The 23,108-nt window shown below is 39.6% G+C and overlaps 3 protein-coding genes across 3 annotated transcripts; 1 reads left to right on the top strand and 2 right to left on the bottom strand.

Annotated features, from left to right (window-relative positions):
• The first annotated feature begins 1,909 nt into the window (after nucleotides 1-1,909).
• On the top strand, nucleotides 1,910-7,744 carry LOC147339249 (AP-1 complex subunit sigma-2-like). Its single transcript, XM_086291261.1, has 5 exons — nucleotides 1,910-2,104; nucleotides 2,558-2,736; nucleotides 4,595-4,703; nucleotides 4,847-4,984; nucleotides 5,692-7,744. Exons 2-5 carry the CDS (start codon nucleotides 2,558-2,560, stop codon nucleotides 5,737-5,739), a joined length of 474 nt encoding a protein of 157 aa, XP_086147387.1. The 5' UTR covers nucleotides 1,910-2,104; the 3' UTR covers nucleotides 5,740-7,744.
• On the bottom strand, nucleotides 7,000-14,501 carry zrsr2 (zinc finger (CCCH type), RNA-binding motif and serine/arginine rich 2). Its single transcript, XM_086291249.1, has 11 exons — nucleotides 14,210-14,501; nucleotides 13,656-13,735; nucleotides 13,474-13,561; nucleotides 13,257-13,365; nucleotides 12,303-12,389; nucleotides 11,871-11,909; nucleotides 10,272-10,402; nucleotides 9,308-9,521; nucleotides 9,139-9,194; nucleotides 8,939-9,048; nucleotides 7,000-8,854 (listed from the first exon to the last, which is right to left on the bottom strand). Exons 1-11 carry the CDS (start codon nucleotides 14,251-14,253, stop codon nucleotides 8,076-8,078), a joined length of 1,737 nt encoding a protein of 578 aa, XP_086147375.1. The 5' UTR covers nucleotides 14,254-14,501; the 3' UTR covers nucleotides 7,000-8,075.
• Nucleotides 14,502-14,700: 199 nt separating this feature from the next.
• On the bottom strand, nucleotides 14,701-22,193 carry LOC147339251 (transmembrane 6 superfamily member 1-like). Its single transcript, XM_086291275.1, has 10 exons — nucleotides 21,110-22,193; nucleotides 20,895-20,998; nucleotides 20,576-20,677; nucleotides 20,394-20,493; nucleotides 20,129-20,211; nucleotides 19,802-19,920; nucleotides 19,045-19,149; nucleotides 18,855-18,947; nucleotides 18,639-18,758; nucleotides 14,701-16,580 (listed from the first exon to the last, which is right to left on the bottom strand). The coding sequence occupies exons 1-10, from the start codon at nucleotides 21,199-21,201 to the stop codon at nucleotides 16,389-16,391; spliced, it is 1,110 nt and encodes a 369-aa protein (XP_086147401.1). The 5' UTR covers nucleotides 21,202-22,193; the 3' UTR covers nucleotides 14,701-16,388.
• Between the last annotated feature and the right edge of the window lie 915 nt (nucleotides 22,194-23,108).

Raw genomic sequence — 23,108 nt, forward strand, 5'->3', positions numbered from 1 at the left:
AATTCATGCATTGTTCTTTGTCCTTAAAGTCATCATCACTATAAAGAATATACAGTTGGTGTATTTTGTAAATGTTGACAGTATAGACGACTTTTTACGTATAATCTGAGAAAGATATACCAGCAGAAAAAAACACAAACAGACATAAACTTCCCTTGTTGTTTATTATTTATGTATACCAGGACTATATTACAGTGCTGTAGTGCAGATTCAGTATTTTAGTCCAGTACTCAAGTAAATGTATCTCCAGTATATCTTGATTTCAAAATCAGGGAAAGTAAAGAACAGTTAAAAGTACCATTTAATTGAAATATACATAGTTAAATGCATAAAAATATGTGGTCAAAAGATGTCATGGTAATTTGAGGCTTTTTATGATTTCTTCAAATCATAAAAAGTTGTTTTTCCAGGAATGATTGCATAGCGTATGTCTCTAATGGCTGTTAAAAAAGAAAAAGAAAAAGAAAAAACAAGAATTGGGTGTACAAGTTCATAATGATTTTGGATTTTCTGGGGGGACTGGAGTCTATCCCATCTGCCACAAGGCAAGGTGGAGTACACCCTGGACAGCTCACCCATCTGATACACAGAGACAGAAAACCATTCACACACATATAACACCTGTAGGCAATTTAGAATAACTTATCAACTTAAGCCACTAATTTGCAAACCAGCATATCACGCAAACACCAGGATAACATGCAAACTCCACATAGAAAGACCGAGACAGATGATGGATTTGAACCCCTTTCGAACATGTTTTACAGAAAACTGCTCCAACTGTCAAGCATGGTGGTGGTAGCATCATACTCTAAAGCTATTTTGGAATAATGAAGAAGGACTACTTCCAACTTTGTCAACTTCACCTCAATTGGAGATAAATTTATCTGAATTTCAGGACTGGGACCACATCTCCATACACCTCCCTTCTGGATCTCTGTCTAAATATGACCCCCAGACACTACAAGCTGCATTTTGTGTGCCTGACCCTCCCTTCCATTTTCAATTTATATACTTGTCATTAGTACATGGAGATCTGCGTGGCTCAGGAGCCACCACTAGTTCCCTCTGAGGCAAAACAGTTCCCCAAACTGCAGCCTCAATTCATGCTCAAGCCATCTGCCATTATCTATTAGAAATGCTGTCAAAACTAAAATGAGGACGTAGTCACAGATAATGAAATCAACAGCTAGACACAACTGGGTATTCCAACAGGACAATTACCCAAACACACATAAAAACTGGTTTTGAAATTAATAATGCAAGCTAACATTATCCTTTTAGAGCGGTCTTCCCAAAGCTGTGACTTCAACCCTTTTGAAAATTTGTGGACTATGCTTAAAAGCTGGATCCGTGACAGGAAACCAACCAATTTAAATTAACTCCACTATTTCAGCCGAGAAGAGTGTTCAAATATCGAGCCAAAATAATGCCGCATTGTTGAAGCTTGTTAATGGCAACCAAACGCATCTGGTCAAGCTGCAACTGGCAAATGGATAACCAGATATTAGTGGGGGTGTAAGTATGTATGTGAACATGTATGTATACTTTCCACCTTGTGTGGAATTGAGAAATTCAAAATAAATTAAAACTTGTGCACCAGTTCTAGTTTTTTAAAGTAATAAAAGATGCACGCCGTACAATCATTAAACCCTGGAAAAAGAAAATTTCAAAGAAATCATCAAAAATGTAAAAATTACACCGAATCGCAACTATGTTTAGAGTTGGGTCATATATATCGTGAAAACAGTTACTTGGATTAATATACGCTCTTTACTGAACAAGAAGTAAATTTGACTGAGTGGTAACTTTACACACACAGGCAGCCATTGCTGTTTCCTTGTAATAACGTAACGAATAACGGAATCTTTAATCCAATCAAATTTCAGAGCTGTGGCTTTTTAAACCAATCACAGCGCAGCCGTCTCAATCGCTGCTTACCATCGACCACTACCCGCTAGCTAGTTTAGCAACAAGCTGGGTGAGGGGCTAAACCGCAGATACACAGAAGCAGCTTCTTCACTCGTTTTTTTTTTGTGTATTTCGCTGGGACATAGTGAAGTTAGCAGTCATCCGAGTGATTATCTTCACGTTTTGGTCGAAGGTAAAGACTGGTGTTTACTTCTTGTGCATGCTTTAGCTAGATAACCCTTCGCAGGATGGGGCGCAAATGACACGAGACGCGTTGTTGAGGTTATTATGTGGCCGTCAATTAAGATTAGCTGATATTAGCTAATGCAACTTTGTATTAAAACCTCTTCAACGTAAAATATTTCAAGTTGGACACATTCTTAACGGGCGGCTAGGCGGTCGTGTTATCATTGTCAAGAATGTGTGTATTTCCTGTTTGGACGTCTCTCCTTATTGTTGTGACTAAGTCAACTGGGTTATTCAAAGTTTCATACCATGCCAACGTGTTATTCAGTAGTTGCCACAGGCTTGCTGATTGCACCCCCTCTAGCTATTTTAATTTCTCCTCATCTTTCTCTCTCATCGTCAAATAACTCCTTCAGTCGGTGTTTATCTCACTCTTGTATAACTGGACTTCCTCCCGCAGATGCAGTTCATGCTGCTGTTCAGCCGGCAGGGAAAGCTGCGGCTGCAGAAGTGGTATGTTCCTCTGTCAGACAAGGAGAGAAAGAAGATCTCCAGGGATCTGGTCCAGACTATACTGGCCAGGAAGCCCAAAATGTGCAGCTTCTTGGAGTGGCGAGACCTGAAGATTGTGTACAAAAGGTAGGTGTATAATGCAAGTTGTGATACAGCTGCACGCTCTCCCTTTCTATCACAAGTGGCATTTGCACTCAGCTTTTGGTGCAGTAGGTAAGAGTAGATCAGATCCTCAAATGCAACAGCACAATATTGCCCTTAAAGATTAAGTAATGCTTATTAGCACCAACATTTGTTTTCTACAAAGTAACTTGTATTGGTTCACTTGAGTTGAGAAATGGTCAAAAAAATTATTTATTGGGATTTTGTTTTTTAGTGTGCCAGTCGTCGGTTCTCCTCAGGAGGGAGGAGAGTAGTGAGAGGAATTAAAGCAAGATGCGTGCTCCTCTAAATCCCAACTGGTGGGAGCAAACTCCCACTCCCTTCCAGTGCTTCTTCCCTTAGGTTGTGGATTCCAACACACTACACCTAAAGGAGAGAGAGTAATTCCCAACATTAATTACCTGTGTTAATTAGACTCCCTCTCGCTTCTCCCCTGCTGCCTCAAGCAGCACCAGACTACCTGTTGCCATATTTTGAAGCAGTAATCCGTGCACTACAAGTTGTGACTTAAATAAACAGGGGAAAAAAAGTAAATTCGGTGTGAATATTTGTGACTTAAATAAACTGAAGTAGAAATTCATTAGGGAAGTCAGGATTGAGTGCTTTGCCAAGAGATGTCCATATTGGCACATGTGGGATGGGGACAGTTCTTCCAGGGTGAAACAGTGGTGCCTGATATGTGGACTCAGTGCGTTCCTGCTCGCTGTATCATAGCTGATCAAGTGTACTGTTCATGTCAGGCCAAAATGGCTCTCGTCTGACGGCTCCTGAATGGTTGTCCCTCCTTGTTAGCAATATAATAAGGGCTGGTACTTGTGAAGTGCCAGTTTCCAGGTGCACATACTAGTTTTTTTCATTGTTTCAGTTTGCGTCTCAGCAGCAGATGGAGTTGGCTCGTGGAAAGGTGTTTTAACTTGTATAAAACACTGTTCACATGACAACAGACGTTTATAAGGAAGAGAACTGCGTAGTTTCAGTTCCCGAATTCATGATGACTGTGGTGTGGTTGAAACCTTCAAAAGCCATTAGGAAGAGGATCGTTGACTTCAGGCATTTATGTTTAACTTGTAAATGGCCCAGATAAGCTTCACTCCGACTGTTGTGTAATTTCTTTAGGTCAGGGTATGATCTTATCAGTAGGATGTGTTAACATTTGGTTCGTTGCATCACTGGTAAATCTGTGGTGGTTTGTTGGGGTGGTTAATGGGAGCTGGTGATTCAGTGATTATTTTGTCAGGCACTGAGATTTCTGGCATCTAGAGCTCACCTTCTGGTGTGTCGTGGAAGCCAAAAACACCTTTTCAAATAATAACTGCCAAAAATCAGAGTAGATGGGGAGATTGCCTGATTTGTCATGAACATATGACTCATAAGTAATGTAAATGTCCACTTTATCAAGGCAAAACAAACAAACAGTTCAGCCACATGATAGTGCAGTATTATACACACACATGCAGTTCAATACACAGGCCTAAATGTGTTGTATTCATAACATGTGATTGTCTGATAAAATATTTGCATGACGGAGCATTTGAACAGGTGTATCAAAAGAAAAGATTGTGAGTGTATTATCTCAGCATTAACTTCCTGCCCATTTTTAAATGCCCTGCAGACACTTGCTGGGTTGTGATATCGCTGCATGCTCTTTCTATCACATTCTGGACCAGACATTAGACATTTTAGCTTGGTGTCTATGCTTCTTTCTTTTTTTTGTGACTGACTTTTATTACCAAATATACACTTAACAGTCTTAATGCATTCCTTAATACTGCTGATGTCACAAATATTGATGCTTTGCATATCTTCTTTCTTCGTGTACTAGATACGCAAGCCTGTATTTCTGCTGTGCCGTCGAGGATCAGGATAATGAGCTGATCACACTCGAGATCATCCACAGATACGTGGAGCTGCTGGACAAATATTTTGGCAGCGTAAGTCGTGTCAACATCACGCACATAACATGCTGATCGATGGTATCAGAAGGGGAAATCTGTTAAAATGTTACTGCAAGGATTTTTAGTAGGGACAGTGTCTCCTCTGATCTGCTGCTATTTGTTGTTTTGTGGACTCTCAGGTGTGCGAGCTGGATATCATCTTCAACTTTGAGAAGGCTTACTTCATCCTGGATGAGTTCCTGCTGGGCGGAGAGGCCCAGGAAACATCCAAGAAGAATGTGCTGAAGGCCATCGAGCAGGCTGACCTGTTGCAGGAGGTACGCTCAGTTCTTCTTCAGCAGATAAATAAATCCATTTGACCTGTAACTATGAACAGGGGGTTGCAATGACGAAGTGTTGATAAACCTATCATGTTTGTTTGGTTTTTGTGGGGGATTTTTTGTTTTCTTCAAAAATCTAAAGGTGTTATCTTTACTGCCAAGTAAGACAAGGAAAGCTAGCAGTTCTTCACATTTGATAAGCTGAAACAAAAACAGACATAAATCCTTTCAAAATGAAACATTGCCAAAATTCAGTAACTTTCTGTTGGTTGCTGGAGCACTGACTTTGTGAAAATAGAATTAATTTTACTCAACAATTCAAGTGTTGATCCAAACAGAAGGCTGGCTTTCTCCACCTTACACTCACCTGCACCTGCTATCATGTTTATTCTTAGGCTGCAGGACTTGATTAATACCTCTTTCTATCTCTTGTGCCAGTGCACTAAAGAACGTTCTGCCTAGGTGGCTGTTTCCAGTGGACAGATTCAGTGCTCTTTGATTTATTTAAAGCAAAGCATGCAGCACTATTGTTATAACAGGACTGGCTGTGCATGCCTGTAACTCACTGTAAAGCCCCTCTGTTCCCATCTTAGATTCAGCAGCTAGTAATTATGACTCATGCACTATTAATTATGTTTTGTAAGAGGTACTTAAAGAACCTGACATAACAGCTTTAAAGAGCACTTGTCTGTCTTCTTCTGCAGGAGGCTGAGGCACCACGGAGCGTTTTAGAAGAGATTGGGCTGACATAGATCAACGTGTTTCTGCCTTGTTTGATTCTCACCTCCGTGTGTCGACTAAGTCCTCTCCTGTTTACCGTGTCAGTGTTGTGTGTGTGAGTGTGGTCACCATCTATGTACTGTACTATCCTGTATTGTCCTTTCAGTGTAGTGCCAACTGTGGTTCTGATGTGTTCCCTATGTGCAAGCTCCCTCACTGTATTCAGCAGCACTTGGCGTACTTCACTCCCTTAACTTAAAACTCCACAGAGAACAATGTAGCACTGACATGAACTCCAGCACCATTAGATAATCCATCATCACCCACTGCAGAGCTGTACATGTTTGGCCTCAAGTGCTTGTTAAGGTGTTGTGGCTGCAGCTGGTGCTTCTCATGTTTTACCATCACATAGCAAAGAATCATGAAAATACAGCACTGCAAAAAATCTTGAACTACCCCTCGATTCTTTATGCTTTGCTAGGAAAATTGAATATGGGTGCAGTGGTTTATTGAAACATGTAAAAACATATGTGGAAATACAGCCTGAAAAATTCTGTTTGGTCTAATCATCTTGAGTCTGCAGCCTGAACTCTCTTAAATCAGCTGTGCAAGAAACTAGTGTTCAGGAATAGTTCTGAAAGGACATTTAAAGCTCTTCTTCAGATGGTGCTGTAGATCGTTTTGTCCAGTTTCCTCAGTTTTAAGGCTCCACTGCACACTACGCCAAGATAACAGCTCTTTGGGAATTGACTTGTTGCTGCAAAAGTGCAGTTTTCTGTACTTCAGACTGTTATTTCTGACATTTTTGAGATTCAACTGAAGAAATGGCGAAAAATGGTGTTTGGGTTTTTTTACGGGGTTACAGGCTCCTAGTGCTTAAAGATAAAATTTGAAATTGGTCCTTTGCATAGTTTTTTTTTTTTTTTTTTACACGTGTAGAGATGATGCTGGTTCATCCCATGATACCTTTTTATGCCTCATTGTCTCACAGCCAGTGTTAAGTGGCATAACAAGTTAAAAAAAAACAAAACACATTCATCTGAAAATGTTCAGGTACAAGGGTTGGACTGAATGAGTGAACAAATAACCAGTTCCTATGTTGCATGCTCATATGTAATGGTAATGCATCAAAGCCACCAGCTGGGGCCAGTGCTGTTAAGGGAAACACAGACACTGTTACAATCACTTATTCATGGCTAAACTGAACCCAGTAACTAAAATTACACATTTAATAATCATTGTGTCTGTGTTAACACTTACAGGTTTATTTTCTGTGATTCTTCTCTTCAAATGAATCATTTCATATTCACATTTCCAGACTAATTGTTTGCTATATGTGGGTGGTTTCTGTGTAACTAGTGTCACGTTTGCTATACTGTATTTCTGTAGTGTTTTTGACCATCGACTTATTGTCCTTACAAAAAAAACAAACAAAAAAAAAACACTGAGGTTTGTAAAAGCCTCTGAAAGTATATCTTAGGTCCAGTTCCTCCCTTAGTGCTGAATTAGGTTAGGATAGTGACCCAAATAAAACCACTATTTTGTGTATTATATAGCTCTGGCTTACTCTTAACGACTAACATATGACCAAAGAACACTGTGTTTTACCTTCTCAGTGGTGTCTATAGGAGGCTAAAACAGCAGAAAAAAGGGATTTATAACTGCAGGTTGATGTCACTGGATGTGGGAATTATTTGGCTACAATAAACCAGTATTATGGAATTACTCCAGTCTACCCAGACATGTTGATCATGACTTTCTTCATGGAGTGGGAACATAAAAACATGAACTGCAGATATCAGGTATATCATTGTAATGTGCAAGGAAACAACTTCTAAATAGTTACTCATCTCAAACTGTATGGAAGTCTTTTTTTCTTATCAAGATCAAAACTGTTGTCGTTGAACACTCGTATTATCAAACTTTGATTTGTGCAAAAGAAATCAGTTTTTGTATTAAACACTGACAACACATTTTTCTTATATTTGAAAGATATTAAAAATAAATGTATTCAAAAAGCAAGGGTTTTTTTGTTTTTATATTTTTACGTAACATGTAGTGCCACAATGAGCATCTTGAAAATATTCACATATGTACACAAAAGGTGTTGACAAGTGCCAATGTTGACTACATTAAAATCATTGCATTTTAAACTGGATTAACGCATCAGAATACAGTGATCTCAGGACTCACAAACTGCAATGCATCCCTTTTTATTCATTTAAAATCCAGATCGGTAAGGCGGAGATGTATCTCAGTGTGCACAAATTTCTAGAAGTTATTTTTAGGAAAATCTGATTTGTAGATTTTAAAATGTGCGCTACAAAAAGAGCATATTTTCAGTGAGGTCACCTCACATTTCCTCGGACTATTCACTTTCACTGTTTTTCTGCGTTCGCTCCATCTCATTTCTCTCTCCACCGGGACTTGATGTTGAAAGGTTTTCCACCGTCTCCTCCCCTGACTCCTCTTTTTCTGACTCTCCAGATGAAGCTGTCTCTTCAGGCAAATGGCTTTTCTTCTTGCTCTTCTTCTTGCTCTTCTTCTTGCTCTTTTTGGAGTGTTTGTGGCGACGATGTGTGCTGCTGTCATCATTAGACTTTTTCTTACTTTTATCAGGTGACTTGGGGCTTCTTTCTTTACTTCCCGACTTTTCTCTCGTTCCCATGTGAGCGACGTCATTCGTGCCTCTACCGTTTCTCTCTTGATCTCTACCCCTATGCTCCTTCTCTCTGTCCCTACTTCTGTTTCTCCGCCTGTCTTGCTCGTCGTCTCTACTTCTGCTCCTTGACCTGCCTCTACTCCTGCTCCTTCGCCTGTCTTTCCACCAGTCACTGTGTCTGGATCTGGACGACCGTGTGTCCTCTCTGTTGTGGTATGACGGCCTCCTCTCTCTGCTCCTGCTCCTTCGCCTGTCTTCGTCTCGTCTCCTTTCAGATCTCTCCGATCTCACCGGGCTCCTGCTGTAATGACGCTGCCTCCATGATCGGCTCGAATGCCACCCGTCTCTGTGACTGCCCCTTACACTGCGGTCAGGGGACATGTGCAGGTCCCTGTCAGCCTCCCAGAATTCATTCCCAGGGTTTCGAAATACATGCAGAAAGTTGCAGTGCTTCCCTTTAGGGCACTTGTGTCTGTCAAACAATCCTAAGAAGATAAACAAACAAGCTAAACACTGTGGGAATGTCTTCAAGTGAAACTGCATGCCGTCAGCATTAAAAAGTAGCTCACCACATATGGCATTCTTCCACCGTGTAACAGGTGATATCTCACAGTGAAGCTGCCGGCCTGCATACCACCTCCCATTGAATTTGATGAAGGCATCTTTGCATTGCTCCTCTCTGGAGAGACAACAAGTCAAAGAATGATGTTTTTCTCTGAAGTGTTACTTCAATTGCAAAGAGACGGGAAGTGGCTGAGTGACTTCTTACGTGTCAAACTGAACATAAACGTTTCCTCTCAGGTGTGGTTCATAGTTACAGCTGACCTATTAGAGGAGAGGAATAGGTGAAATCTATAAATGTTTTTAAGGGGAATAAGTGAGTCTGTTTTACAACACAGACAGGATGACGGGAGGAAAGCTTCTTGATGTCATCTCACCTTAAACTGCAACACTTTGCCGACGCTCTTGAACTCTGGCAGAACATCGTGGTAGAACTCGAGGAAGGACTCCTGCATCTCCTCCTCGCTGTGCTCCAAACAAGCATCGATGTCATAGTCATCACGGCGCGACTCTTCCATACCGAACGTTCTAAACATTCCGCGGATCATCAGCGTTGGACTGGTTTCAGGATACGTATGTTTTCGAGAACATCTGGATTCATAGAGAGAAGACATTCAAATACGTGGGGAAAGGCCACTTTAGTGTCATCGTGTAATTTAACCTAACATAACATTCTTCTTGACAGACTAGCTCCTATTGAAATCACTGGACGCACTCCGTTCATTCAACTGAAAAATTCAAATTCCATCAATTTCCAGTTATTACTGGAGTCTCCCAGGTACCTGTCCTGAGCCGCCTTTTTTTTTCTCATCTCCTTCCTCTTGGTCAAATCTTCCATAAATCGGTTTCCATTGTTATCCCAATGACACCCAGCTCTACCCACATGCCAAACTACCAGCACCTCCCACTCACTGCCCTCTGTGTTTGCCTCCAGGAAATTAAATCCTGGTTCTACTGCAACCTTCTCAAACTACAGTGATAAAACAGAGGTTCTTCTCACTGTCCAAACGTAACAGCTATTCATTCCCTGTTGACAACTCCTTAGTTTCTCCCTCGCCTCAGATTAAGAGTCTGGGGGTCATCCATGCCAGGACGCTTTCTTTTCAAGGGCATATCAGTGGCATGTCAAAACGCACCTCTTTAAACTAGTTTATTCACTCTGATTGCAACTTTGCTCTTAATTTTATAGGATTTTTTGTCTATTCCTATTGTTCTTAACTCTTCTGGGTGAGGTAACCTTGAGTGTTTTGAAAGACACCTAAAAAGAAATGTATTATTATTATTATTATGGTTATAATTATTATTATCAACAACTCAGAAGAAACCAAAACCCATCAGTACCTGTCTCCAAATCGACACGCTCCAGTCTTGAGGAAGAACGGACAGTTGGCTACGTCACGCTCCGTTCCAAAGTTCTCAGAGTTCACTGTCACAGGAGCCTCAGGGTTCATCCACGGGCCACCATTATCCAGCTGTAAGACAGGCCATGAGCAATATTTAAACTGTCTTAGTTTTCAGTCTTTTATTAGATTTAGAGATGTTTGCAATGACACCAAAGTGCCGTCACACTAGTTAGAGTAAACTGAATTGAAAGAATTTAAATGCGTCTCTAGGTATAAACAAGTGAAATAAAAAACTTCAGAGCTTCTAAATACCACTTTGAGTAAAATTTAAGGCCAACCTTGTGACAGAAAAGCCCATGAAAAGTCATCAAAATGAACAGTAGGCTCAAATGAAAGTATCTGGCTGAGTTTAAAAACATTGGACAACAAGGCCTAAAGCTTTTATTTGTACACAGCCAATACAAACACTAACATTTAACAATATTAAAATAATATTTTGTCATTAAACCAGGTCTGTTCCAAATCTCTATATTTGGTTAAACAGAAAAAGAAAAAATTATCACACTCCCTGATGATTTGATAGAAAAGCAATTTTTTTTAAAACAAAGAAATATATTTTCCATTTCCTGAGAAGTAACTACAAGTCTTACTGCTAGGGCTGTGCGATATGACCAAAATGTCATATCCCCATATAAGACATCTATCGTCCGATAACGATATAAATCACAAAAATTTTACATTTTCTGTAAATTCTGTGAATCTCGGGCAGCTCGACTTGCGTGAAGTGTTTCCAGCTGGGCGTTGTGTACCTGGAGTCGAGTGTTTTAGTGCTGTTTAGTTAGTTTAGTAATGAAACTATACATTTTTAGACATAAGTTGTAACAGCCGCCGTTTTCTTTGTAAATATTTATTACACAGTGTGCTGCGGGGAAAAGCCTGTTCTAAAGTTTGAGTCTAAGGTTTATTTTTTAGCACCTGACGGCTCTTTTTTGCTTCTCATCTGCAAATACTCTGCATACTCTTTCACGTGATTCTGTTTATTTTGAAAAGTCTCAACAGGATCTTGAGCTTTATTGTGAAAGGTTTATGTGGAAAATAAACAAGCAGACAGGTCGCTTGTCCGTCTGTAGTGTGGTTATATTAAATATAAGAGAAAGAGAGAACTTTAAGAAGTTATAGCCACTACAGTGACCATCAAAACGATGAAAAGATATTGCCGTAAACAGTTTATTTTGCGACACCACGAAACAAACGACAGCGTAAAATGAAACGATAGACGTTTTTATATCGTCATCCGATATGTATCGTTATATCGAACAGCCCTACTTCCTGCTAATCTGCACATATACAAAATACAATATACTGGAAATGAGTTACTATCATTCTGCGTCTCATTTATTTTCAAAGTTTATTTCTGAAGTCATGATGGCTTGGGAGAATTTCCACTGTTAGTGGCATTTAACTGAACTTTATTTAACTGATTCAAGTTAAGTCCCATTAAAAGACAAATACCAGTAGTATATATGTACTATATGATACTTTGGGGGGTTTGTGGCTAAGACAGACAGTTTTTACTCGTGTTTGTGTGTGTGAATACCTGATTTTCAGCTTCATCCAACATTTTCTGAACAGCCTCCTACAAATGGTGTAAAGACACGGCTGGTGAAAATGTGTAGAAGTCAATATAACTGCAGCATATCTGTTTTCTGTGGGTTAAGACCACGTTCACAGAGACTGAGAGGCACAAAAAAAGTTGTTAATGGGAGGTATCCTTTCAACACTAGTGGAGCGATTTCACAGCTTTCACACAATATAAAAGATACATCCTTGTTGTGAGAGCTGAGGGTTTTCTCTTTGAGTGTATCTCAGTTAAGGAGTAAAATGGTTCAGTCAAGGAAAAGTTGCACAAACACGTTACAAAAGAAACAATCAGTGGGTGAGACATTAAGCCGGTTCATTAGCTCTCAAGATTATGGAGAAGAGGATATATATGTCTTTTTTGTTTCTATCCTCCTGGAGCCCATATCACCTCTCTGTCTCGCTTCTCCTGTTGCTTCTGCTCTTTTTCTTCTTGTTCTCGCCTCTGTTGCGCTTCCCATTCCTCCTTTATCATCCGCTACAGACACAAAAAGACATAAAGACAGTTATTTGGAATTCTTATTGCAAATCATTTCCACTGATTCCACTGTGCTGTCATTTCCATTTATTTTGGTGCCATGAATTACTTTTTTCCATTTCACCACAAATGCAGCTCTTTTAAATCAAGCTGGTATGGCCATCATGCCTGGACTGTCTTTATCCAGTCAGCTGTACTGGGCATTTATCCCATACAAAAGCGAAATGAAATATAATGTGTTTTTAAATGTAAATAATTAAAAATGCTCAGTAAAATTCTGATCTGAACTGCAGTTTGTAAAAGCCATTACTCAAACAGAACAATGGATTTGCTGGGATCTCCAGTCAATATTTACAGCAGCAGGATGCTGTGCGCTGGACTGAGCTAGACTAAACTGGTCATGTTCACCAGAATAATGACTGAATGAAACAAGCAAGATCAGGCACACGTGCAGAGCTTTGATCATAACAAAGGGGAGAAGTGCCTCCAACATGCTCAAACATTTGACCACACAGTTAATTTGCACTACTGTAATGTCTTTGGTACGCTGCTTAGCGACGGTGGCGACTCTCGAGGGGAAACTTACGGCACAAGCAACATAAAACTTCTCCAGATCATGTTGATTGTAATATGTTAGCGCCATACTGTATGAATAATCTCCATCTCGTATTAACATTTAGTTGACGAGGTCTGCCAGAGTGAGACTGACTCAGAGGCTCTCTCATATACCTTTAGCTACATCTGTACTACATTTTATTCTCTAACTCAATGAGAATTGATTAGAGAATCGATAAGGAATTAAATCCATAATTGATATTGATAACGGAATAAGTAACGCTAAATTCCTGTCAATTCCCATCCCTATACCTCCTCCTCCTCTTTTCTTTTCCTTGCTGTTTCCTCCTTCTCCAAACGCAGTCTGAACTCCTCTTGGGCAATCCGCTCTCTTTCCAGCCACTCTTCATGAAGATGCTGTCTAAAGGTAAATAAATACAAAATCAAACACATCCAGCATGTGCAGCAAAATGGTCTATGCTGCTATCAATGAATGAGCAGCTTCAGAGCAGCGTCAGTATGGCCCTACCTTTCTTCCTCTGCAACATCGTCATCCTCACCGTCTTCATTTACTTCGTCTTCTTCTCCAGGAGTAGGGCTTGCTCCATTTTTTAAATCTGTAACAGAGAAATGGTGGTGAAGAATTTGCTTAACAACCGCAACTAGACAAATGAGAACAACACAACCTGGACTCATACATCTATCACATACCTCGTTCTCTAGCATGGGCGAGAGCCTGGCGTTTCCGTTTCCTCCTCTCTTTCCTCAGAGCAGCCCTGCGTTGCTTCTGACTGAAGTGAAAGAGATTGAAAACAATAATCACAACAGAGGAGCAGATGATGGGAGACTAAGCCGGGGCTTGCACAGCTCTTACAAGAGAGTGCACCTTAAACAATAAAAGCCAGTGTTCACAGCAGACCCTGTGCCCTGTCACACATAATGATCACTGAACTCTTCCCATCACTGGTGCTTCTGAAGAAGACAGACTTCATGTGCCATTTGCTTCAGTTAGCCATATTACACCACCTTCTGCCTTTCCCAATACTAAAAAAAAATCTCACTATCTGCAAAGAAAAGGCTCAGGCATTCAAATCGGTTTCTTTAGTACCACCAGACTCATAAAAATGTATCTAACCTAAGGCTAAATTTGTACGATTACGGCGTTTATTTAACAACACTTTAAATGCATGCAGAAGCCACTGTTGTCTACGTGTCTCAAAATCATTACATAAATACGTTCAAAAGACCTACAAAGAAACACAGACCTTAATACAGGAGCTGAAATCACTGGAGGAGTGGACGCTGCCATTGCAGCTAATGGGAGCTAGCTGGTTAGCTTCTTTGGCTAACCCTAGCTGCCCAGTGTAATTCTGCCCGCGTTGTTTGTTCTCGCCAGCATGTAATTAGAAACATTAGAGAAAATCTTCTCTGCTTATACGAAATATTTCCCAGGTGGAATAATTTGTCAAGCTAGAGGCACAACTAAAAAAATGTTTATTGTAAATGTTAGCTACATGCGGAGTTGTTTTGCCTTCTTTATCTTCTTCTTTGTGGAATTCCGGCAGGCAGGACGGAACACAGGCGTATTGCTGCCCTCCTCAGGTACTTCCTAAATGTACATCAAGGATTAAATCCTTACGAGTAGTCCATTTGGGTGCAGAACTTTAGATAAAAAAAAACCTTTAAAACTTCCTAATGATACAAGTCGATTACTGGTTTTAGGAGAAAAGTCTTAATGTTTATAATATTTGTCTCAATAAAATAGCTGGAGCAGTCCATCAAAACATGCTTAACAGTTTCCATTTCTTCACATGTGCAATTTCCACAATCTGACCTCCTCCACCCACTGCAGCACCCATACCATAGCTATAAATTCTGCCTTGTGCACAGAAAACCCCTCGGTCAGTTATCTAAGCTTAACTGTGCTACACATCTATTACCAACTGAGTCTTCATCTCTCCTCTACCACCTTAGAAAAAGCTAAATTAGCTTTTGCTCTTTTGTTTTCCTAAATCCTTAAATGAGGTTTTGGTCTAAGACTAAACCATGGTGCTATGGCTATCCTGTGGAACTGGGGGCTAACCCCACTTTCTCCACTCACAACTTCTCCACCTTCTTACTTAATACTGAAAACAAAACTCCCCTCTGGTTTAAACTAAATACTTTGATTTTTAAAAGGGAATAAAAGGTCTGCTCTCTATTCAGTATAATCTATTTTTTTAAGTCTGTGTACAAAAAAAGTCTGTCTACAACTTTATTAACTATCATCAGAGATCATTTTATAGAGCATCTTGATTAACAAATAACAAAATACAGGCCAAATATAATAACACAGCATGTAGCACACAAGAGGATTATAAAAGACGCAAAGGATGAAATAAAGAGGCGGTGCAATGGCAGTACAAGGGCAGGTTTAGATTTCTATTATTTTTTCCATAACTATTATTTCATTTCAGTGCTATGCTTTTCTTCATCACAATTAATCCCATTAAGATGAAAGCAGGATTGTATGAGGGCTAGAGAGCGCCTAAAAGTGGGATGGTGGTGGTGTCAGATATAACGGATGTAACTGTTTAATGCAGGGAGACAGTGCTTATGAATTAGAACTAGATGTTAAAAACAACAACAACAAACAAACCCCATTTTAGTTAACAAAATAAAAATAAAAACTAGACCAAAAAAATGAAATTAAATGATTTTGTGAACTTGGAAAAGAAAAAAATTAATAGAAAATATCCTTAAGTTTAGTATTTGTTAGTTTGTTACAGATTTCATTGCATTAGCTGTAAGGATTTTCCTAAATTTTGCCCCTGGCATACAATAATAATTAAAATGTAATTGAGGAAACTCAGACTAACAAGGAATCTACTAAAAACCAAACTTAAACTAATCATTTTCAGACAATTAAAACTAAACTGAATCAAGGGAACCCACTCTGCAAACTGACTGAAACCACACTGAATAAAAAAACAAAAAGTTAAAAGAAATTTTAAAAAATTGCTATTAGCTAATAAATACTGTGAAAGGCACAGTCACATTAATTTATTTGCCAAGTAGGCACTGTGCAGAAATCTCAGCAACAAACGACAGTTTTGTTTTTATACCAAACAATGACTATTGTGAGTCATATCAATCTGTTACACAACTCTAACGCACCATTGCCTGCAGTGTAACATTGTGTGTGCCTTATGTGGATGCTGCTGCTTTACACACAGAGATTTTCAATAAAAAGCGGCAGATCAAAAACAGTAGATGGCACAATTTCCATTTTTGTCCATTTCTAGCACCTCCACATAACCCCATGAAGTTTACAGGTGGCAGTTTCCTCTCTAAAATAGCAACCGCTAATAACTGCAAACACAGCAGGAATTTGCGAGTTCTTCGGGCCTTTATTTTAGGCATCTTTGGCATCTGTGGCACTCTCTCTGTCCCCCCGACAGTCTGTCATTCATTTTTCTTCTCTGGCGCTGTCCTGAGGAAGAAGGCGGGCTGTGTGCAGCAGCGGTAGCACAGAGCCTGAGGCACCAGCATGTACAGCACATTGACCAGCAAGAAGACAGGCTGGCTGTCCACAGGTACTCTGTATGAAAACGGTGTCCGTGTGTGAAGAGATGCACCGATGTGGGAGAACTGGGCCTGTGAAACGCAGCAGAGAGGGATAATAAGCATGTGCTTCACAGCTGGTATGTTCACCAAGATTCTTATATAACCACTATATGGACAAAGATCACCTACATATTACATCTGCAGGAGCTTGTTTGACATCCCACTGTGAATTCATAGGCATTACTATGGAGTTGGTCCCTGTTTACAGCTATAGCTTCCACTCTTCTGGCTTTCTACAAGATTTTGAACGGTGCCTGTAGAAATATTTGCCCTTTCACCCAGAAGGGCATTTGCAAGGCCTGACACTGATGTTGGACAAGAGGGGTCGGCTCACAACCTCCATTCTGGTTGATCCCAAAGGTGGTAAATGGGGTTAAGGTCAGGGCTGTGTCAAGTCAAGTTCTTCCACTCTACTTATTTGACCAAACCTTCATGGGCCTTGCTTTATGGCATGGTGCACAGAGATGCTGGGAAAGAAAAAGGCCCTTCCCTAAACTGTTAATAGTCAAAAATGTCTTTGTAACCTGAAACTTTAAGAGTCCCCTCCACTGGAACTAAAGTGTACAGGCCAGAAACACAAGCCCCAAAGCAATATCTATCTAGAAGGGAAGAAATTTCAGACACTGACTTGCTGCACTCAAATTCAGTGAGCTGTTTAGAAGGACCCATTCTTACACAAATGTTTATAAAGGGTGGCTGCACAGCTCAATACTGAACGAAACACCTGAATTCAGTCACTAAAAGGTGCTGCCCAATACGTTTGTCCATACCGTGTATCTTGGTCTTAAATATCTCTTACATTTTTAACAATATTTTGAGCTCATGATGTAAAAAAAAATGAATATTCAAAAGAATTCAAAAAGAATTATGAATTTTAGAAAACAAGATAGAATTAGATGTCAGGACCAGGGTTAATATAGTTAACTAAAACCAAACTAAAAACCAAAAGTAGAAAAATGTTAGTTAACAGAAATAAAAACCAAATATTAAAATAACAGCAATTGTTTTGTGAAGTTGGAAAACTAACAAAAATAAAATAAGAATATAGCAGAAATATCCTAACTGAAACTAAACTGAATTAAAAAAAAAAATCAAAACAGAAAATAATAGAAAATAAAAAACTATAATAACTAAGATTTTTAGTTGTTGTTTTGTCCCACAGAATCTCAGTGGTCTGGGATAGTGAGACATTTGGGCACATTATTGTCTTATTATCATGTATTAGTAAATTAAACATCAGTTCAAAGTCATAAATCTTATAGGAAATCTTGTGATGCTAAAGCCCACATTTTCTTGCTGGAAGCAATGATCTATCTACAATAACAGAGCAAGAAGGGCTTACACAGGAAACCCATTTGAAGCATACAAAAACAAAGTAACAGCTGTTTTGGAGTGAATTATTCCTTTACTGGACTGACGATGCCTGCATTCTGGCACCACCACTGATCTTCATATGATTTTCAATCTAATACACTTCTGTCATTTACCTTTTCGTAGAAAGCTGCTGACACATGACATGTTTCATAGCAACCAAGGCTGCCAAAGGATCAACCTTCCTATTTATATCCTGGCTGAACAGCTGACATTTAAGTGAATACCACCAATACCACCATTCCTCTTGGTCTGAAGTCAGCTTCTGCCCTTATCCTGCCGATGAGTGACACGCCAGCCTGCAGCTCAAACACAATGGCTGCATTGTGCAGTGGAGATGTGATCAGCGCGATAGCCGCTCCCACAACTCTTCCCTTTCCATCTTTAGATGTAAATAGAGCCACTGGAGTCTGTCAGCTCTGAAGAGTACACTAAACAAAGACCAACTTGCAATCACTACAGAGGAGAAAGTTTACCGAACTGGCCAGAAGCCGGCTCTCAGTCTCTGTGTAACATTACATAATCTACCTGGATCTATGATGTCATGTGGGAAAACAAAAGACTGTAAACGACTCTTTCACATGACTTTCATTTTTAAAACCTGGCAACCCTTTCATCACTTACACATTTGGTTTCCAGATATTCGGAACAAGTTAGAGACGTTAGGTGTTTCTAACTTGTGAGGGGCCCCTCATTGTATACGGAGATCAACAGTACCTGTGCCAATGCTCCTGAGTGTACAAGAGTCAGGTCTGGCATCCAGTCACATCCTGGGACCAACAGCCCATACAGAGTAATGATGTAGTAGGGCCCAGAATACAGCATGCTCACCAGCATCTGTCAAACAGAGACACAGTTTACTTTTTTAGATATGTGGCTTAACATTACAGCATTAGAGTGACGTTTTTGGAGTGTTTACTGTCACCGTGTTACCTGTACTTTAGGGTAGGCTGAAGGGTCTTTGAGGTATGGTTCATACTGTTGTGTGTAGTCTTGGCACCATTTGCTGGAACAGTCAAGAACAACCTCGAACACATAACATAACAGTTTGATATGTGAGAGACACCCAACGCTAAGAAAGTAATCTAGAGCTGGGCAAGCCGATCACCATGAGGTTTCTTACCAGGCCTCTGAACACACAGAAAGCCAGCGCTGGAATGAGGTAGATGATGAATACCAAGTCCACAGGTCTGCGGAGCAAGCCTGCCCTGTGAGCCTCCTCGATGTCCTGAGAACACAACAGCAACACTAACATTTGCAGATGCAAAGTATGGATGTGTTTCCAGCAGATAAGACACTTTAACCCTTACCTTGTGGATATAAGGTAGATCGCAGTTATTTCACAGAGGCGGGGTACACCCTGGACAGGTCGCCAGTCTGTCGCAGGGCTAACACACAGAGACAGACACCATTCGCGCTCACATTCACTCCCACAGTCACACCTATGGGCAATTTGGATTAACAAATTAACCTATCCCCACAAACTGCATGCCTTTGGACTGTGGGAGGAAGCCGGAGTACCCGGAGGGAGAACATGCAAACTCCACACAGAAAGACCCCAGCCTGATGCTGATGCTGTGCGGCAGCAGTGCTAACCACCTTGCCACTGTGCTGCCCTTCAGAAAGAAATGTCACCAATAAATGGGCATCTGTTTAAACTTCAGTTATGTTTAAATATATCTACTATCAAAGACATATTTGCCTAACTTATAATGACTCTGAGAAATGTGCCCATACATTTTTTTTGCACTGTTTCTGTGGTGGTAATTACTCGTCAGAATAATCTCACAGACACCTGAGACGGACTCACTGATGGATTGGACTAAGGGCAATAAAAGTAGGTGTTTTCTCTGTGAGAGCGGCGGCGGTCAGGTTCTTACTGATAGCTCAACGTCTCGTGCAGAAGGCTGACAAAAGATGCGGAAGCAAGCCCACACTGACACTGAGATGTACAACAAATGGAGGATGAAGAGAGGGCCAACGTGAGTCCCATACTTTCCTGGGGAAAAATGAGGGGAAAAACTAGATCAGAAATGATCTAGTTTAAATCCCTGTAAGCAAACGGGATATAAAAGTCTCTGTGTGTGTGTGTGTGTGTGTGTGTGTGTGTGTGTGTGTGTGTGTGTGTGTGTTGTTGGGGGGGGGGGGAATGTGGGTTACCCTACACAGGCTATCTAAAAGCATCCCATTATTTTTAGTGTACTTACCGACAGCATTCCCAAGAATGTAGACCATTGCACGCATGAGAAAAGATCCCACCCAGTAGAGTCCAATAGCTCTGTAATTGTCCCTGCCCAAACCATGTAACAAAGCCAGATGATCATATTGTAGTTTCAAAGAATTAGGTATATAGATACATTATCAAGCTTATCTTATCAAACAGTATAATATGGATGGGATTAAGTGGCAAATATTTTCCTTACTTAGTGATGCAGCTGTGGTGAATAACCTTGGAAACAAGACAGCTCTTACCCCCAAGTTATTGCAGCAATCATAAGCAGATACATGAGATAGTGCACGCAGCCATCCCAGTACGATATCATGTGCCCATGTGCTGTGTTGACATGTGGATCTGCCTGAAACACGATGTAGATTTATCAGTAAAACTGTGAGGAAGTGGGGGCATTCATAATCTGGACACAATAGAGCAACACTTGCCTCTTTGAGGTAAAATGTCACAAATCCATCAATGATGTTGTCTTGCTCCAGTCCAATGATCAGATTCACCACACTGAGGAATGCATGCACTGCATACACTTCACAGATGTATATTTGATATATTAATTTCTAATTAAAGACAGGACAACTTGCAAACATTACGTGCTGCTTTAAAAATCACTGCTTTCTAAATACTGCAACAGGTTTTTATAGGTACAATATGCAGAAAGTCCTAACTCGAGCTTTGATCTGTAATGAACACTTCCCTCGGTCGCTGTTGGTCAAAGCAAGAAACGTGCATTTGAGAAATCCTACCATAAAAAAGTGGATCTACTGGAGCCTTCTTTTTAAGCATAAAACGAGCTGAAATGGCCAGAATAAGAACTGTTGTGCACCAAGCGAAGAAGAAAGCTTCAGCACTGCATGGGGAAAAAAAAAGCAGATAAATGATTCTCAGAGTAGCTACTCCTCGCTGCTGATGGTGGAAGTCGGAATTCCAACAGTTAATATGTGAACCAGTTTCCACGTACCTGTTGCTGTAAATGAGAGAATTGAATAAATAGCAGATGGGGATAGACATCAGGGAGAGCAGGAACACTCCCGTTCCCGCAGACGCGCTCATTGCGCACCGAGCGATTTGTCTGAGCGAGAACTTAAAATCTTAAATTAAACAAATCAGCCCCAGAAAATGTTCATGCTTAGCTTGCGAGTCACATTTCACAGGATGGGAGGAAAGTCAGAGTGTTGCCGGAAAAAAAAAAAGAAACTTTGAGCTCGGCTCCCGCATGCATGCTCAATCTTGTCTGGTCTGTCTGCCTGCTCTCCTCTCTCTCTTTCTCTGTTTACCTACACATGCACTACACTCAAACGAGCTTCAGCTTTCAGATGGTGGGGGCGGGCCCTCACCTGGAAAGAAACGTAAAAAAAAACCCGACTTTCTGCAGAACTTAATGTAGTAAATTAACAATTCTCGTGCCTTTCTCTTCTTCTTCTTTTTGAAACTTTTTTTTGCTTTTTTTTTTTATCTCTGATTTGATGGAAGTGGCGATTTTTTTCATTCATTCATATTATTCTATACATCCAAATACTAAGCTGGAGGGAATAGTAAAATAATACATATAGAGGCTGTGCAAATGAATTTATATGATAGTCCATGAAAAATACAAAAAATTACAAAATAACAAAATAGGACAGGGACGCCACAACTTTATATTCGTCCTAAATGAAAAATTAAGATGTTTTTTCTCGGGCAGCTTCACTGTGCTTAACAAAAATATATATTATACCATCTGTGAAAAAACCGGTTTTGTTTGTTTGTGTGTTTGTTTTTAACGAAGAGACACTGACACCCCGCGGTCAACTGGAAAACGTCAAGCAAGGATGAGGAGGTTTATAATAGGAAAATAAAGAAAAGTGGATAAAACAAAAAAAAAAGCACAACATACTAAAACATACATTTGGTGTGTAAATTACTTTTGTTCTGAGACTAAATTTAAACCCAGTTGTTGAAAACAAGTATCCAAAGATATTATTCTTGAGAAAACCTAAATTGCATTTTTCACTTTGGCTAGTTTCTTGAAAACCAAATACATGTCAAATATACGATTTAAAATAAGTTATAAATCCATCATTTTGTTTTGTAGCGTCTCTTGTGATTTTTAAACCAATTTATTAAACATTGACATATTTTAAAGAAGAATCTAACAGTCCTGTTACTGAAACCTATTCGACCTGACAAAAGAATAGACAAGCAGTGAGACCATGAGACAACATGACAAAGATGAAGTGGCACTTTCATCCATGTGTTGATAGCTACCACTGGTCGACAAAACGTCAGTCTTCTTTGACATATTTAGCATTTTCTAATCTTTTCTGACTGGGTTAAGTGTTTCACTAGCCAAAAGAAGACAATTACATTTCAGCGTTTTATTTCTTTATTAGTACACCTGCATTTATTAATTCACAGTCTATTGCAATTCACAGCTGCATCTTTTTTCTAAGAAAACACTAATCGTAGCACCGATTTGTAACACTGTTACCATGCATATAGAACAAGTATTACAAACATGTGTTAAACGCATATAAAATATTATTAATCAGTATTTTGGTGGTCCTGAGTATTTATTTATGTCATTTATGTCATGAGCTACAAATAAAAGTAAGATACCCCTTCAGCCATATTACTCCAATTTCAACCCTTTTGGCATAACATTTATAATAAAGTAATCATAAATGATTCTCTTAGTTCACAGAGGGTTGATCTATATGCTTTGTAATTGTTTGAATAACTATAGTGAATAGGGTATTCAAGCAAATATTTGCCAATAAATACTGAATGAGTATTTAGTACGAGGGACAATTTTTAACTTTATGTTTAATAATTAAAAAAGGGTTTTAAAAATTATAGAATACAGCAGCTAATATCTGATAAAAAGTTTACAATTGATGCCTGACCTTTATAAATAAATTTTTAATGGCTTATTATTTGTTTTTTATAAATTACACATGTATTTATTTATTTGTTTACAT

Source organism: Aulonocara sp. 'chitande type north' Nkhata Bay, linkage group LG1 (genome assembly GCF_057382095.1).
Source record: "Aulonocara sp. 'chitande type north' Nkhata Bay isolate Kocher_YH1m ecotype deep benthic linkage group LG1, A_spYH_male_GT1.1, whole genome shotgun sequence".
Classification (NCBI taxonomy): Eukaryota; Metazoa; Chordata; class Actinopteri; order Cichliformes; family Cichlidae; genus Aulonocara; species Aulonocara sp. 'chitande type north' Nkhata Bay.

Coding starts and splice junctions, on each gene's coding strand:
- LOC147339249 (XM_086291261.1), top strand. CDS start 2,558: ATGCAGTTCATGCTGCTGTTCAGCCGGCAGGGAAAGCTGCGGCTGCAG. Junction 4,704..4,846: donor TGGACAAATATTTTGGCAGC/GTAAGTCGTGTC, acceptor GTGGACTCTCAG/GTGTGCGAGCTGGATATCAT. Junction 4,985..5,691: donor AGGCTGACCTGTTGCAGGAG/GTACGCTCAGTT, acceptor CTTCTTCTGCAG/GAGGCTGAGGCACCACGGAG.
- zrsr2 (XM_086291249.1), bottom strand. CDS start 14,253: ATGGCAGCGTCCACTCCTCCAGTGATTTCAGCTCCTGTATTAAG. Junction 10,403..11,870: donor TGGATGAAGCTGAAAATCAG/GTATTCACACAC, acceptor CCTGTCTTACAG/CTGGATAATGGTGGCCCGTG. Junction 9,049..9,138: donor GTTTATGTTCAGTTTGACAC/GTAAGAAGTCAC, acceptor TTGTCTCTCCAG/AGAGGAGCAATGCAAAGATG.
- LOC147339251 (XM_086291275.1), bottom strand. CDS start 21,201: ATGAGCGCGTCTGCGGGAACGGGAGTGTTCCTGCTCTCCCTGATGTCT. Junction 20,494..20,575: donor ATTTTACCTCAAAGAGGCAA/GTGTTGCTCTAT, acceptor TGTTTCAGGCAG/ATCCACATGTCAACACAGCA. Junction 18,948..19,044: donor TCTGTGTGTTCAGAGGCCTG/GTAAGAAACCTC, acceptor TATGTGTTCGAG/GTTGTTCTTGACTGTTCCAG.